This window comes from Triturus cristatus, chromosome 7, assembly GCF_964204655.1.
Source record: "Triturus cristatus chromosome 7, aTriCri1.1, whole genome shotgun sequence".
In the NCBI taxonomy this organism is placed as follows: Eukaryota; Metazoa; Chordata; class Amphibia; order Caudata; family Salamandridae; genus Triturus; species Triturus cristatus.
Window position 1 is genome coordinate 1,047,396,492 of NC_140590.1, and position 17,806 is coordinate 1,047,414,297.

Here is a 17,806-nt window from a genome sequence, read left to right on the forward strand (position 1 = left end):
TCTCATTCGCACAATGGGTCTTGTAGTTGCTTATATTATCACAACCATCAGCTCTGCTGAGTTGTTCGCTGATAGTTGTGGTCTTTCCCTATCAGTAAGTGAGGAGCCTGTCTATAGGAAACAGAGATTAGGTGGTCGATAGTTCTGGATCTGTCATCTGAGGTGGGTTACTGGCAACCTTAATTTGGTAAATCAATGCAGTGATATTGTAAAAAAGGTTAACCCTTCAGTTGAATGTTCACTATAGGCATGCCCTGCGTTTCTTTTTTTTTGCCGGAAGCTTCGATACCCCAAATACGCACATTAAAAGTGGAATGTGGTAAATATTTCTGGAAATTTATGTTGTGCTCATCACAAGTGAGATATGTCTTTTAAATGTTACTGAGATGTTGTAGTTCTTTCTCAAGCTTATTTCACTTTGCAACTTATCTTCCTTATCTTATGGCAGGAAAATCTGGAGAAGAAAGGACCACGGGTACTGGACCTGGTACTGGAGTTCGATGAGCAGTCAGTGCTTCTGGAGAACATTGTCTATCTGACAAGTAACTTGGAGGTTAGTCTTCTTTGGACTTTAACTCCTGATGTCTGGATTGATCATTTTAGTGTCCTCATGATTTTGGCTCTCGACGGCGATGCCAGCAGAAGTCAATTCAATTCAATTCAAAGATAGCTTTATTCGGTATTTGACAAACACCATATAAGCAAACATTACAAAAATACAATTAAAACAACGTTATTTAAACATTTACATACTAAAAGGTAGTAGAAGGGTCGAGGTAAATATGACATATTTATGTATTATATGATGTTATTAGGCACAAAATAATACTTCTACAAACCCTCAACCTACAACCTACTAATCGCTTCTCATAGACCCTCTACATTTTATAATAAACGACAGGAATTTTATCATCACTTCAATTGTACATTCGTCTTGCAGCAGATACAATCTAAGGAGAGCTGCTTTACAGCTTCTCAAGCCCCACAGTTTTAACAGAGGCAATAGATGTTTTTTCCTACCCCATTGATAGTACTTGCAGAACAGTATGCAATGTATGTTAGACTGAGTGGCTATTCCGTCACACGGGCAATTAATCATTTTCACTGACCAATCATTCGGTATAGGGAACGTTATTAACCTGAAGAAACAGTCTGTCCTCAAACGAGCCAACAGCATTCTATGGTAAGGGGAGATATTTGGCGCCAGATAAGGATGTAAACCATGTTCATGCAGAATCTGGCGGTGGGCTATAATGGTAGATTTATTCCCATCTAAATAGTATCTCCTCTCCTCCAATAGGCCAAGACACGTCTCTTTTAGTGCTTTTTTGGGGAATTGGGCGCATGATATTGGGTCTGAAAAGAGTTCTGGGCTGCCGATGGAGTTCAGGAATTTTTTAACGTAGGCTAGCCAAGGTTGTTTAGCGCCATTTCCTTGCTGCAGGCAATCCTGAATTACCTCCCTGTTAAAGGTTGTGTCCTCGCATGTCCAGATCTTATGCCACAACATAACTGGCGCTATCTTTATAATATCACTGATGTGAGATCTGTCCAGTTCGTTGTGGCAGATAGTAGTAGATGTGGAACGCGGGACTCCTAAGAGGTGCCTCAGGAAGGCATTCTCCACCCTTTGAATTTCGGAACTATCTGCAAGTCCCCAAATCCCCGCCCCGTAAACAGCTGTGGACACACATTTAGCTGCATAGATCTTAAGTAGTGTGTCTACCGGTTTCCCGCCCAGTTTTTTGGCAAATTGCTTAACCGCCCCTATTGCGCGAGCAAAGGCCAGGTTTCGGGAGGTAACCGCTGCAGACCATGTCCCCCTATTATTAAAAATGATACCCAAGTAGGAAAAAGTTTTCGACATCGCTATCTTTGAATTATTAACAAAGGTTTTGCAGTCTGGTACTTTTTTTCTCGTTGTGCATGACATCGTGAAAGTTTTCCCCACATTTATTATAAGGCCTCTAGAGCTCATGAAAGTTGCAAAGCCTGTTAGTGCCTTTTGGAGTCCCCGCTGAGTGCGGGCCATGATCACCGCATCATCAGCGTATAGCAATAACGGGACTGCGAGTCCATTTATCTTGGGGTAATCCACCTCCAGGTCATTCATCGAGTCTGCTACCTCGTTTATATACAAATTAAATAAAAACGGTGCAAGGATGCAGCCCTGGCGAACGCCCTTTGCAATTGGGAATTTTCTGGTTTGCTCGCCGTTTCTGCCATATCTCACCGTAGCTCCTGCATCTCTGTAAAGTTCCTGGATAAAAGTTAGGATGTTTTTATCTATCCCCATGTTAGTCAGGGTTTTCCACGGGGTTCCATGATCCAGACAATCGAAAGCCGAAGTTAAATCGACAAATGTCAGGAACAAGTTCCCTTTTTTTGATCCAATATATTTGTTTATTATGAGGGACAGGTTTAAACCCTGCTCTATGGTTCCCACCCCCGACTTAAAACCATATTGAAATTTTGAGAGTATCCCGTTAGTCTTGGACCAAGTTTGTAGTTTGGTTAGTAACACCCTGCCAGCAACCTTCATCAAATTATCTAACAGAGAAATTGGGCGATAACATTTTGGGTCTTGTCTATCTCCTTTTTTAAATATTGGAATGACTATCGCTTCCTTCCATGTTTTAGGGAAACCCAATTTAGTGTAAGCATTTAGAACATTTGCCAGTAGGGGTGCCCAGAGATCTACGTTCCCTTTAAATAGATCAATGGGTACGCCATCAGGCCCTGGAGCTTTTAGGCTTGCACTCTGGCAAATCGCTTGTTCCAGGTCTGCAGGGGTGAACATTACTTTTAATGGGAAATTTCCCTGTGGTTGTAAAAGGATCTCCCTCCCCTCAGCCATCTCCTCTTGTGAGGTCAACATAAGAAAGTCTTTCTTGTAAAGTGCAGTAAAATGCTTGACCCAAACATCTTCAGCTATGCCAATTTCCATGGAATCTACCTTCCTATCTAGAAAAAAGGGGGCATTTACCTCTTTCCAGAAGGACGTATTATCCCTTAGTGCGCTTGCCTTTATCAAGGCTTCCCAAGCTGCATTTTTGAGTTCTTTCTTTCTTGTCAGGAGAGTCAGCTTATAAGCTTGTCTAGCCTCCTTGACTTGTCTGCTATCCCTGGGTATGGTCTTTAAAGCCTGTAAGAGTGTTTTATGCGCACTTGTGCAGGCTCGGTTAAACCAGCCATATGTTCTCGTTTCCTCCCTTACCTTTAATTTTTTAGTTAGTTTGGCGTTTATTTCTGCTTTGATCTCATCAAATGCCTGTATTATTTGTTCTGGGTTAGTGCTTGGTTCCAGGCAGGTGTTAAATTGACTAGTTTCTTTCTGTAATAGATCTTTCAGAAAGTTCGTGGGTTCAATTTTTGCCCATTTAATGGCATAGCCATTTTTCCTGGCCAGTGCCACTGAACGGCCATGCAATATATCCGTGGTGCTTATTTTTTTCGTGCCCCATTTCCCTAATTTAAGGGAAGTGCTAATGGGAAAGTGGTCACTTATTGCTAGGCCCTCCGTTTCAAACCCGCCCACCCAACCTTGGTTCCTATTTGAGACCAGGATAAAGTCTATTACAGTACCTGCCCCATGACCAAAAAAGGTTGTTTGAAACACTACGGGTGGCTGGCAAAGTTCATTTGCAAAAGCCAGATCCCATTCATGCATGAATTGATTTAGCAGATTTCCCGCTAGGGAATGTTCAAAATGTGTGGTGGGATCCCCTTGTGAGTCAAAAATGCCACATTTTTTTGTTTGGCTATAGGGACATAAATGACAATTAAAATCCCCTGCTATGAGTATGCAGTCTGCCGCCTGACCGCCTTTGGTTAGCAATGAATCCAGTTCCGCTATTAGAGTTTTTACCTCTACTTTTGGCATATTATTATAAAGGTTTATCAGAAAAAAGGAGCGCCTATTTAATTTAAAGGACAATCCTAGTAATGAACTCCCTACACCTGCTTTTGGCCCATTTGCCTCGTACATATTCTGTTCTATGTTACAGAGGTTAGAGGTAAAAATACACAGTCCCCCCGAACCCCTGCCTCGGTTACCCTGGATCGAGGGAACGTAGAAAGTGCTAAAACCCTCTACTGATGTCTCATATGGATCCCAACACTCCTGTAGGCAGACTATATCCTGCTTTTCCATGAAAGTTAGAAATAGCTGGTCACGCGCTTTTTTCGCAAGCCCAGCAATATTCCAGGAAGATATCTTAAGCAGACAAGACCCCTCAGTGATGGGGCAGGGTTCTTCCTGCCTAAATTGTAAGACCATGCCCTCTTGCAAGGCTTCGATCTCATTATCAGGTTGGGTCTTGGTCCTATCTACTGTACTCAAGTATGGTTTTGTGTTAATAATTTCAGTTATTGGCCCAGATCCGTTCTTAGTCCGTAACCTGCTGGAATTTTCTGTTAACTGCTGACTTAGTCGGGTACCTCCACACGAGTCTTGCACTAGTGTAATCTCTGACATCACGGGGTTAGTATTTTCTACTAGGGAAGAGACGTCATAGATCTTATGTAGGGGAGCAGTGACTTCTAAAACCCCTGTGGTGACCTTTATTGGTCAATCGACCATGTCTAGACAGTCGAATCTGTTCCTCATGGGAACCCCCTCCCAGTAGTCGAAATTTGGGTTGCCTCTACTATGGTACCAGGGGCGGGAATTCCAGCCTCTATTCCATCCATTATTATTGTTATTCCTGTTTCTGTTTCTATTAGTGTGCCCCACCTGTGTCCAGGGCCAATCCTGAGCATCCTCCCATCCCGATTTATTTTCATAATTCGGGGTATTTAACGGAGGATAAAAAAAGGAAAGGCGCTGTACATCCACCCCCCCCCTTTTTTCAAGTGCTGGCCAGGAAGAGATATAGTCAGCCATAGCAGGATCGTCACAGTTGACTATAACGCAGTCACCCTGTAAGCTTTTTTTGGTTTCCCCAATCCAAAACACTCTTCTAACTGAGTTAATTCTGCTATAATGCGATGGCTGTATAGGTCTATTTTGGCTAAGCCATTGCAGAACTTTGTTTCTCAGTGACCACTGGGGCTCATCCGCTCCCTCTATTAATTCTGAGACCCCTGTTAGGACAACAGTGAACGGGGTGGCCTCAGGTGGAAGATGGAATGGCCGTCTAGGTCTAAATCCCGTCCTCTGTATTCCCTGGGCTTGAGAGGGCTGAGATTTCTGGAGTTTTTGTGTATTCTCCTTAAAGTTTGCTAGCTGAGTATTTAGGTCTACTAGGGCTGGGGTGGGTTGTGCGTTATCACTAATGGTGACGAGTTGGCCCATTCGCTCTGCAGTTTGGGGTTTAGGAATATTTTGTGGCTTATGTTTGACATTTTTGGTGGTCAGGATATTCCCTACTTTATCTGGTTCACATGACTTTGGGCAAACAGCTGGTGTTTTAGATGGTTGAATTGATTTAGCCAATTTACTTGGTTGTTTGATCTTCCCCTCGCCCATGTCTAAAGTACTAAGTGACTTCTGCTTAAATGCAGGAGTATTTAGTTTGGCGAGTTGTTTTTCAATTACCCTTATGCTTTTCTCCAGGGGTTTCAGATGGTATTTTAACAGTTCCCCCATGCTGTTTGTGAGAAAATCGTGTAGTGTCACACATGAGGTACAAGGTTTTTGTATGCCCCCTACAGCGCCTAGTGTGTCATGGTTCTCCCGTGGCGTGATATTCCGTAGGGGCGTATTTAGAATCACACTATTTGTTGGTGATGGTGTTTGCAACAGTACGGTGTTGTTACTGTTTATATTCAAGTTGCTGGGAATCCCACCATTTGGTGGAACTAATAAATGCACATGTGGGTTCGACCCCTTATTTAACCTCTTATGTATGGCACCCTCCCTGGCCCCCGTGATGTTTAGTTCTGTGGCCATTTCATAATTATGTAGGGATTGTAAATCTGGTGTTTTTTCCAGATCCTCCCTAGAATCAGAATCGGAACCTAGTGACAACTGTGTTGCTGACAAATCCACAGTATTCGGAACTGTGTGAACTAGTGCACTTGTTGAATTCAGCAGGGGTATAGTCGGCCCCTTTTGTATAGGTGTTTGTGCTGAGGCCAGCGGGCCCATGGACGATCTTTTTCTGGCCATCTCCAATTCGTGAGACACCCGTCTATCTATCAATTGGATAGTATTGTCAATGGCTGCATTGGCCTTGTGCAAGAATAGGTCGAGTGGGCCCGTTATATCGGTGGTTTTGTCTGTTTTTTTGCTTCTAGTGACTCTGGACATAATTATATTAAGCACTCTGCGTCACGGGGGCAATAACTTGTGGGTCGCAAGCAGAACAAGTGACACTGTTCCAACTAGAATATGAGGTCCCACTAATTTATGACCACACAGGGCAGCAAGAGAACGGAGGAAATTATAAACATAAAAACAAAAATAGAAATACCATGGCCCAGTCCAGTCCTGCACAGTCTGTAACGGGCTGAAACGGGCCCGCCCTTGGCCCGGGCTTCGCCTCGCGCTTCTCCTCGCGCGCGTCCCGCGTTGCGTGAAGTATGGTTTGATTTAAAGGGAGGGTAAATGGGCGTTACCGCCGGGGGAAGAGGCACCAGGTGATGGAAGCAAAGGCTTCTGGTCCTCGCAGTCCCCCGGTGCAGGCAGCCAACTAGAGTGGGGTCTAGCGCACGCTGGGAGCTAATGGACACTCCGTCGATCAAGGAGGAGCTCCCACCAGCAGCGCGACCTCGAGTAGTTTCAGCAGGCAAATTGGGCGCTAGTCCGCTTCCCAGTCGTCCCTCAAACAAACAGTAGCTCGGGTTTTGTGAGTGGCACCCGCGAAGCGGGTGTCACGAAAGATAAATAGAGATCAGCAGGTGATGGGCGTTACCGCCGGGGGAAGAGGCACCAGGTGATGGAAGCAAAGGCTTCTGGTCCTCGCAGTCCCCCGGTGCAGGCAGCCAACTAGAGTGGGGTCTAGCGCACGCTGGGAGCTAATGGACACTCCGTCGATCAAGGAGGAGCTCCCACCAGCAGCGCGACCTCGAGTAGTTTCAGCAGGCAAATTGGGCGCTAGTCCGCTTCCCAGTCGTCCCTCAAACAAACAGTAGCTCGGGTTTTGTGAGTGGCAGAAGTCACTAAACCAATTGCTTAGTTGACAACTGTGGAGCTGGACTACCACAAACTTCAGTTGTGTCAGAACCAACTAAAACCTTAAATAGAGTAGAAGTATCCATTTGGATAAAGTAATGAACTATATAACTTACTATATAAAGCTCTTTGACTTAAGTTCGCCATACAAACTTGAGGCACCGCGTCTTACAGTGGGATCACAAAGTAGTTGATGTTTTTGTACACCGATGGCTTTACGACTTCACCTTTTATTTCACTCTATAAATGATGTACAAGATAGTTGCAGCTGAAAATACCCCTCCAGTAAGATTTGCCGAATCCTGCCACATAAGTACCAATGAGGTAGGAATTCATTTTGCAAATACTGTGTAATGCCCTGGACATTGAGGCCTGTGAGGGACAGGAAACCTCAAGCCCTACATTCATAATTCTGTGTAGACATCTTTTTTCTGAGTGGAGCCAATGTCCCTTTAAGTGAAAGGCAGCATTCAGAAAAAATCTATTGAAGGTTGTGATGCTGTTCCAGTGTCTTCCCACTCGACTGTCCACAGCTGTCATTTACAAAGTAGAAGCTGTCCGTCACAGTAATCTTCCACTTTGCAAATCCATTTTGCCTGCTTTGACCAGTCCGAATCTGGTCAGTAGACTGAACTTGCGGTCTCAGAACATTGATAGACGGCGTTGTGAATCGGAGGTTGGCGCAGGAGTCCCCTTTCTTGTCCCCGTCCACATTCTGGATTGCCGAGAGTTGTAGAGTTCCATTCGTACATTGCTACTGTGGCTTTTGCAGTTGCAAAAATGGTTGCGTTGCATATTGCAGACTTTGCCACCCAAATCAATTTGTACATTAATACAAGTGTTATTTTCTAAGTATTGGGTGACTTTGCTGACTAGTGGAGGGTCTCCTCTGTCTTGTATGTTGGAACTGCCCTCTTCACATAAGTCTCATTGTTAAATTGAACAGGAATCTTTCTCCTGTTAGTAGCAACAGTTGCAAGTAGCAGTGTCAGACCAAACATGTGAGAAGACTAATTTTGTTTAGAATCAAGTCTTGTGCAGATTTCTATGAATTTGAGCACCAAGAGTCCGTCAGCTCTCTTGTTTGCTGTATATTCTTTGGATCTGTTAGGCTGGCCCTCCTACGTTGTAGCTGAGCAAATTGAATGCAAGTTCTTCTTGTAGTTATTTTATGCATTCATACTTCTCTAGTGCACGTAGTGCCTAACATACTACTGCTCAGTGACTGTTCTCAAAAGTGCAGATAGCAGTTGGTTGTAGAGAGATCTTCTAGTGATGTTTACGTGTACTGGAAGCCTTCATTGCAGGAACCCAGATAAGGATTTAAAATTGGACGTGTTTGACTCTACTTTTGGGAAAAAATATTTTTTTTAGGAGTAAAAAAGTAATACCTAATTAAAGTATTTTCAAGCATGTAAAAGATAATATTTTTCTTTTGAAAGCCCTTTTTTGCATCCAACTGCAACAATGTGTTCATACATGTGCCATGTCACTGTTCATGCCAGTGGCCTGAAACTATTGCTAGAGGACAGGGGCAAAGTTTTGTTTTTGATGCATGCTATTTTTTCTGTTAGCAGTACTTGCTAGGGTATACCAGTTACCTCTTATGCACATTTATACATGGTGCACTGTAACCATAGCCACTGCTATAAACTGAATATCATGTATCCCCTGGGATGCATCTATTCCATTTTGTCAGGCCCAGCATCCTCCATAATAGTGAAGAAGAACCAGTCCATTCATCCTCCTAGACCTAAAGTTTTTGCACCATAAAAATTGAGATTTAGATGCTCATAATATGAGCCCTGTACACACAGAACTACCTGACGAGGCAGAGACATGGAATCCTTCAAGACTCTTGTAATTGTTTATCCTATTCTCCGTGTGCTGTCCTAGAGTTGCACACCTTTTTCATTACGGCCACAAACTGTCATTAGCCCCTTCCTTATATGCGCACAACATGTACCTACAAGCAATAAACTATCAGGGTAGTGCAAAAGCAGTTTTAAGAGAAGAGGTTCAGGAAGGGTGCCATATTATCTACCTCCATAATAATGGGTTACATTGAAGCATCATTTGTAATATTTAAATGACTATTTCTACCTAAATTCCCATTTAATCCATGACACAAGCACCGTCAGTGTAATCCATTTCTATTTAATCTGCCACTTTGTGAGGCAACAAAACGAAGGACTGGAATGTGGCTTGAGCAGTTGGCAGTAGGTAAGAATAATTATAGCATTCCCACCATTACCTTGTTGTAGTAGATGGCCTGAATTGTCTGGGTATTCCTAGACATTGGTCCAGTGCGTATTATGCCACAGGACTCAAGGTATACCTCACTGATGAGGCTTGAGCAGGCAGAACCCAGTGTGGGGTTGCTTTTGTTGTAGTCTTGAGGTGATCTAGCAGTTGGGCTAGACTTTTGGTATTGGAACAGGGCAATGGATAATTTGCATATAGAAGAACTCCATCTAGAGTGGTATAGTGGGTAAAAATCGATGAACTGGAGTGCGGCCATGAGGGACTGCCAGTTCCTGAAATTTTTAATGTAAAGTTTTTTGTTTGTTTTTCTTGGAGGGGCACGGATTGCCTGAGTCAAGGATGGTGGCACTTTATCCGGGCTGAAGGCATCTTCTCTGCTCCTTTGACTGTGGTGGATGAGGCAAAATACCTTGAGCCCCTCTCCATGTCCTATGATCATAGACCATATTAATTTTGCTAAAACATGAAATCTGAAAGAAACACGTTAGTTATAGATTCCTTACCTTCGAATTACCCCCAGTACCTCAGCGTGTCGGAAGGTGGCGTCGGTCGGCTCTGCGTCTGTCGTTGGCGTTGTGTCGCCGGAATTACGTCACGGTAGCTACTTAGACGCCGCCCTCATGCGCTGACATCAGTCCTTTGTTTTTCCGCTCCAGCCAGCGCAGATCCGGGAAGAGCGGTACCTCCAGTCATTTTTTGACTGACTTTTTCTCGACTGTTGTTGACTTCTTTTTCGAGTCTTCAACTCCTAAGGTGCACGAGGGATGCCCGACTTCAAGTCATGCGGTTCCTCTCATCGGATGATGTCGGTGACGGATCCGCACCGTGTGTGTCTTTTTTGTCTGGAGCACGACCACGACCCCAAGTCGTGCTCCGACTGCCGGTCGATGGCGCTGAAAGCTTTGCGGGAGCGGTCTCGAAAGCTGCTTGAGCACCCGCAGTCGGCTCCGTGCCGTTCGAGGTCCTGGTCGCGAGGGAGGTCGAGGGACCGGTCACGGAGCCACCATCATTCAAGTTCCAAGTCTTCGCACTCGGTTGGGTAAGTCGAAGCATAAGAAGAAGTTGAAGAAGCATCGTCGCTCTTCGACTTCTCCTAGCCGGTCAGCCGACCTTATGAGGAACGCAAGGGGTGCCCCTCCCGCGGCGAAGAGTCGACTCCGCGTTTCCCTCCTTTTCCGGGACCCGGAGCGACTCCCGCCCAGCTTCGTACGTTTCTACGAGGCGATGCACACCATCTTTGGGCGGCCCAAACCCGCAGGCTCGCCTTCGGGCCCCGCGGACTCGGTTGGGGGGGTCTAGGCCTTCGTCTGCGGCTCCGATGCCGCAGGGCCCCCTTGGATCCATGCCTGGATCCGGCACCACTACTGCGTTCGGAATGCAGCCAAGTTTGCGATAGTCAGGCCAGTCCACCAACACCCCCTCTGCAGCAGCCTCCAAATTCTCCTAGTCCGACCTTTCAGGCCCATCAAACGCCAGTGGGCAGCAGAATTCGCCATCACCTCCCCCACTGGCACACCAACACGTCGGGCAGGTGGGTTTTGCAAATAGTCCAAAGGGGCTACTCCCTCCCCTTCGAGACTGTCCCTCCAGCCATGTCACCAAGATACCACCACATGTCGGAGGATCATCTGGCCCTTCTCCAGCAGGAAGTTACGGCTCTATTAGCTAAAGAGCTATCGAGCGCGTTCCTGTCCCAGAAGTAGGTCATGGTTGTTACTCCTACTACATTCTGGTCCCCAAGAAGGACAAAGGCCTGCGTCCTATCTTGGATCTCAGGGACGTCAACCGCTTCCTCCGGAAAGAGAAGTTCAAAATGTTGACGCTTGCTCAGGTCTTGTCTGCCCTCGACCCGGAAGACTGGATGATAGCGTTGGACTTTTAGGACGCTTATTTTCACATCCCTGTCCTGCCGGCCCATCGGCATTAACTACGGTTCACGGTAGGCCACGAGAATTTTCAATTTACCGTGCTCCCCTTTGGCCTTAACAGCGCCCCTTGGGTGTTCACGAAAGTGATGGCGGTGGTCGCAGCTCATCTGCGCAGATCAGGGGTTTCAGTCTTCCCCTATCTCGACGACTGGCTGTTGAAGGCGGGTTCGTCCCAGGCAGTCGTCTCCCACCTCCAGACTACGGCCAACCTCCTGCATTTGCCGGGGTTCTCCATCAATGTGCCGAAGTCACACATGATTCCCTCTCAGAAGCTCCTCTTCGTCGGAGCAGTTCTGGACACGACATGGTTTCGGGTCTATCCTCTCGAACAGCGAGTCCGGGATATTCAGGCTATGATTCTGATCTTTTAGCCTCTATCCTGGATTTCAGTCAGAAGGATTCTGAGGCTGCTGGGCCTCATGGCCTCCTGCATCCTGCTAGTCGATCATGCCAGGTGGCATATGCGGGCTCTGGAGTGGGACCTGAAGTTCCAGTGGGCGCAGCATCAGGGGAATCTGTCGGATTGCGTCCAGATCTCGGAGGGCACTGCTCGACAACTGCAGTGGTGGCTCACGAACCAGGATTGGGTCAGCGGCAGATGCTTCTCCCTTCCCCAACCAGAGCACACAGTGGTGACAGACCTGTCCCTTCTGGGATGGGGCGGCCACATATGGGAGGCGGAGATCAGAGGCCTCTGGTCTCCGGTGGAGTCCGGGCTCCACATCAACCTTCTGGAGCTCCGGGTGATTCACCTTGCACTCAAAGCATTCCTTCCCTCTGTTCACGGACAACCCCACCGCCATGTGGTACTGCAACAAACTGGGTGGGGTTGTGGACCCTATGTCAGGAGGCCCTCCGCCTCTGGACATGGCTGGAACATCAGGGCATATCCCTAGTGGTTCAACACCTGGCAGGTTCCCTGAACTCCAGGGCGGACGAACTCCGTCGCAGGTGCATGATGGATCACGAATGGCGTCTTCACTCGGAGGTGGTGCTAGGTCTCTTTCGACAGTGGGGAGAACCTTGGTTAGATGTATTCGCCACCAAAGAGAACGTGCAATGTCAGCAATTCTGCGCGTTGGAATTTCCAAGGCGGCACTTGCTAGGCGATGCTTTTCGTCACGAGTGAAGTTGTGGTCTGTTGTACGCCTTTCGGCCTATACCACTTCCGCCAAGAGTGCTGAAGAAGATCAGACGCGACCGGGCCCAAGTCATTCTTGTGGCTCCGGATTGGGCACGAAGAGTCTGGTATCCCGAGCTGCTTAACATGGCCATCGATCCTCCAATCCGACTGCTTCTTCTGGAGGAGCTTCTGTCGCAGCAGCACGGGAAGGTCCTCCACCCGAACCTGTCCAGCCTCCACCTCCTTGAGTGGAGATTGAGCAGCGAGAGCAGTTGACTAAGTTTGACCTGCCTCCCGAAGTTTGTGATGTAATATTGGCAGCCAGGCGTCCCTCCACTAAAACGGTATACGCCTGTTGGTGGAACAAATTTGTGGCATGGTGCACAGCAAAGGCTGTGGATCCTCTCTCTGCCCCTCTTTCTGAGGTTCTCTTGTTCCTCCTTTCTTTGGCCCAGCAGGGCTCTGCTCTGGGCACTATCAAGGGCTATCTCTCGGCCATTTCTGCCTTTCTTCGGCTTCCAGATCATCCTTCTCTTTTCAAGTCCCCGGTTGTTAATCGATTCTTGAAAGGCATAACTCCTCTCTTTCCTACTATTCCTTTCATTATGCCTCAGTGGGACTTGAATCTGGTTTTAACTTATTTAATATGCGCTCCCTTTGAGCTGCTTCACAACTGTCCTTTGAGGCTTTTAACTCTCAAAACTGCATTCCTGGGGGCCATCACTTCTGCCAGTGAGTGAGCACCAGGCTCTTTCTTCAAAGCCTCCTTTTCTCTCTGTGCATCCGGACAAAGTTGTCCTCAAAACCTGTCCATCCTTTCTGCCAAAGGGTGTCACTGCCTTTCACATTGGGCAGACCATCACTTAGCCCACCTTCTTTCCGCCTCCGCATCCTTCCAAAGAGGAAGAGAGGCTCAACCGTCTTGACCCAAAACATGCGCTGTCTTTTTATCTGGACCGCACAAAACTGTTCCGAGTGGATGACCAGCTCTTTGTTGGCTACGTGGGCGACAAAAAAGGTCGGGCCGTACACAAACGGACTATATCTCTGTGGGTCGTTTTGTGTATCAAGGCCTGTTGATCTCTGGCGAAAAAGGAGCCTCCAGTGGGGATACGCGCCCATTCCACCAGGGTGACGGCAGCCACTACTGCTTTAGGGCGAGGAATTCCTCTGAACGAAATCTGTCAGGCAGCTATGTGGGCATAGTTGCACACCTTTACGAAACACTACTGCCTGGACAGTTAAGTCTGGAGGGACGGGTTCTTTGGCCGTTTTGTTCTCCAGGACTTTCTGGTGTAATATTGGTTTGCAGACCCACCACCGGGGTTGGTATTGCTGGGGTATCTATTTTAAGCTAAGGAATCTATAACTAACATGTTTCTTTCAGATGAACAAGTTACTTACCTTCGGTAATGATTTATCTGTAAGAACATTAGTTAGTTATAGATTCCTTACTGCCCCACCCATCCTCCCTGTTCTGCGAACTTATTTTTAGGTTTAAGTATGTTCGAGGCATGTGGGCTGCTGAATTCATATCTGTGCATAGATCGCCGCCTAGTGTTGGGTCCGGATGTTTGCACGTTGTTGTCCTTGAAGAGTCTTCGAAGTATTCTGAGATAGGTGACTCCTCCCCTGCACCACAGTGCGCATGGGCATCCTCTCCATCCTCAGATTGTTTTTTTCCGCCATTTGGTTCGGATGTGTTTATCTTGACTCAAGTTAGGAAAATTTAGTTTTCAGGCCAAAAGGCCTCTAGTTTCGTCGGTACTGTTCCCGATCGGTATCGACAGTGTTCGAGGCATGTGGGCTGCTGAATTCATATCTGTGCATAGATCGCCGCCTAGTGTTGGGTCCGGATGTTTGCACGTTGTTGTCCTGGAAGAGTCTTCGAAGTATCCTTGGATAGGTGACTCCTCCCATGGACTACAGTGCGCATGGGCATCCTCTCCATCCTCAGATTGTTTTTTTCCGCCATTGGGTTCGGATGTGCTATCTTAGCTCAAGTTAGGAAAAACTTTTGTCGAGGCCACAAGGCCTTTAGTTCGCGTCGGTACTGTTTATCGATCGGGTTTCGATACTTTTTGTTAGTTTACTAACTTTCAGCACCGACTTTGTTCGCATTTGCCTGTCCATCGACTCTACTTCGACGATGGAATCCAGGACGCCATTCAAAAGGTGTCCGGTATGCAATGCGAAGTACCCACACATCGACGTCCATCCGGTGTGCAACAAATGCCTTTCGCCGGACCACGACGAATCGACATGTATGGCCTGTGCCCGGTTCCGTTCAAAGAAGACTCTGCGGAATCGTCGAGCGGCGAGGCTCGAAGCGCAGCACGCGGCACCGGCCCCAGCTGACATCTTCGACGAGGCTGACGACGTCGAAGAAGTAGAAGTCTTACCCTCCAGTCCCGTTTCCGAACACGAACACGAACCCGGATCGGACGAGGCCGACGAGTCACTCTTCCACAGAGGTGAAGACGACACCGAGGTAGGAGACGACGAGGAGGCCTTAGGAGCCGAAGAGAGTAGCTCCGATGATGAACAAGGCCTACCTGTTCAGACCGAAATTTCACCAGCGCCACAGACTATGGCTCCGGTCGAGGGATCGCCTTCGGGCCTTACCCGAGACCTATCACGCAGTCCTTCGGCCCCGCCCTCGGGCCCGGCCTCGGACGTTCAGCGGCAGCCATTACCGCTTAAGCCAGCTGGTTTCCCTTCCACGAAACCGAAACCGAAAGCTGCTCAGGTTCCTACGAAACCGAAACTGAAAGTGGCGCTAGTCGGATCGAGGCCTTCAACACCTTCGACGCCAGCGCACCGGGTCGGCACCGACCGCACCAAGAGAGACTTCGGTGCCGAACTCGAGACGGGCGACATGGGAGTCGACAAACGGAAGAAGGTCATCGGCGCCGACAAACCTGCCCGGTTACCGGCGTCGACGCCACCGACACCGAGGGCCGTCCCGCCTGCTACGCCTCGCAGCACTCCCTCGACGACACCAAAACCTCACGTGTCGAAGACGTCGACGGTGATCTCCGCACCTCGACTCGATGCGCCACGGGCGCAGAAGATATCTGCAGCCGCCTCGACGACCCTGGCGGGGGCCACGACCTCTAAGGCGCCCCGAGTACGGCCTGGCGCGATACCAGGCTGCAGATCCAAGGACGCCCTCCAGGACCCGTCGGGTTCCGGTTCGGCTCCGGCGGTTTCGTCGGTGCCGACCAGCATTACCTTCGGCTTGCCTCCACCCACAATCCCGAAGGCGTTTCAACTCAGGACACAGGTCACCAAAACTGCGGTTACACCTGTCGAGCCGTCTCCGTCACACGTCATCGACGCCGACACTGGCAGGATGATTCTCCACGGCCGAAGGATAACTTCGGAACCGCCATTGGAGCCTTTCAGGATCCCGCTAAAGAGGAAGCTGCCTGTGGACTCAGAACCTCTCCTGTATGAACCCTTCTATTCACCCTACCAGGATCCACACCGGGCCTCCCCCACACGCTCCGACACGGATGCGTTGGGGGACTACTTGGATGAACAAGTCCCCTACCATGTGGACACGGACCCTGATGACCAGCAGGACCCTGACCAAACTTGGGGCGACCCTGCAGACCCCAGTGCACCTCTTGATGCACAGGACACACAACTATATGGGCCAAAAACATCACCCACAGAGGATACTGCGGCGTTCAACGCTCTGATTGAACGTGCGGCAAACAACCATGATGTACAGCTTCACTCTGATATCATCGAAGATGACTTTCTAATGGACACCTTTGCATCCTCAGAAAGACATGTAAAGACTCTGCCAATGTTGAAGGGGGTCCTCAAGCCAGCCACTGACATTTTCAAGGAACCCACCAGGGCACGAGTGATAAACCCCAGGATCGATAAAAAATACAGATCAGCACCTGGGGATCCTACTTACATCAGAGGCCAATTACCACTCGACTCCATCGTTGTGGCGAATGCCCGCAAGAGGGCACACTCGCAGACAACGGGTGACGCTCCTCCCCCGGACAAAGAGTCCAAGGTGCTAGAGACCTCCGGCAAGCGAGTTGCCGCACAAGCTGCAAACATATGGCGCATAGCTAACACTCAAGCGCTCCTCGCTCGCTACGATAGAGCGCACTATGACACACTGGAGCAACTTCTTCAGCACCTCCCTGACCCCTACAAAGAAGGTGCAGAAATCCTTATCAGAGAGGGACAGCTACTCACAAATGCTGCCATTAAATGTGCACTAGACGCTGCAGACACGGCTGCCAGGGCCATCAACACTAGCGTCATCCTACGACGTCACGCCTGGCTACGTATCTCAGGATTCAAGCCTGAGGTACAAAACAATATACTTAATCAGCCCGTCAACCCCGACTTTTTGTTCGGACCTGAGGTTGACACCACCCTCGAGAAGATAAAAAAGGACACGGACACTGCAAAGTCCATGGGCGCCCTACAAACTCAGTCCTTTCGGAGCGGCTCCTTTCGTCGCCCCGGAAACAAGGGGGCAGGTAGAGGACAGGGGTCACAACAAACATATAACAAGGGTAATACGCAGACCACCTACGATAAGAACACCCGAGGTGGCTATCGTGGCTCCAGTACCAAGGGCAGAGGACGTGGCTACGGCAACACCAGGTCCTCCCCCAAGAACAAGCAGTGACGCCCTCTCCCTTCCTCCCGACCACATAACACCTGTCGGGGGAAGGCTACAACGGTTCCTGTCCACGTGGAACTCCATCACCACGGACAGGTGGGTCAAAGATATTATAAAACACGGTTACTGTCTGGAGTTAACTTCCACTCCACCCACAATACCACCAAGAAACCGTCCTATGTCCTCAGAGCACTTAACGCTCTTACAGCAAGAGGTAGAAAGTATGCTTCTAAAAGGCGCTATCGAGCTCGTACCCATCCACGAGCAGGGCACGGGGGTTTACTCCCTCTACTTCTTAATTCCAAAAAAGGACGGGTCGCTCAGGCCTATATTAGACCTGAGACCCCTGAACCAGTACATTCTTTCAGAGCACTTTCACATGCTCACTCTACAGCAAGTCCTTCCGCTTCTCAAGCAGGGAGACTTCCTAGCATCACTGGACCTCAAGGATGCGTACTTCCACATACCCATCCACCCCTCACACAAAAAATACCTCAGGTTTACTGTTCAGGGGCAGCACTATCAGTTCAAAGTCCTTCCCTTCGGCGTGACAACAGCGCCCAGGGTTTTCACGAAGTGCCTAGCTACGGTGGCAGCACACTTACGGAGGCAGCATATACACGTCTACCCCTACCTAGACGACTGGCTCGTTCAAGCGAAGTCGGCCCAGCAATGTGCAAGCCATATGTCCCGCACCATTCACCTTCTTC

The 17,806-nt window shown here is 48.5% G+C and overlaps 1 protein-coding gene across 3 annotated transcripts in view; it reads left to right on the top strand.

The window, feature by feature from the left end:
- Nucleotides 1-17,806, top strand: part of LARS1 (leucyl-tRNA synthetase 1) — a 497,298-nt gene that overhangs the window by 414,533 nt on the left and 64,959 nt on the right. For all 3 annotated transcript variants that reach the window (XM_085618114.1, XM_085618113.1, XM_085618116.1), the window contains one exon: nucleotides 449-553. In XM_085618114.1, the coding sequence (XP_085474240.1) occupies nucleotides 449-553 (105 nt within the window). The remainder of the gene's footprint in view (nucleotides 1-448; nucleotides 554-17,806) is intronic.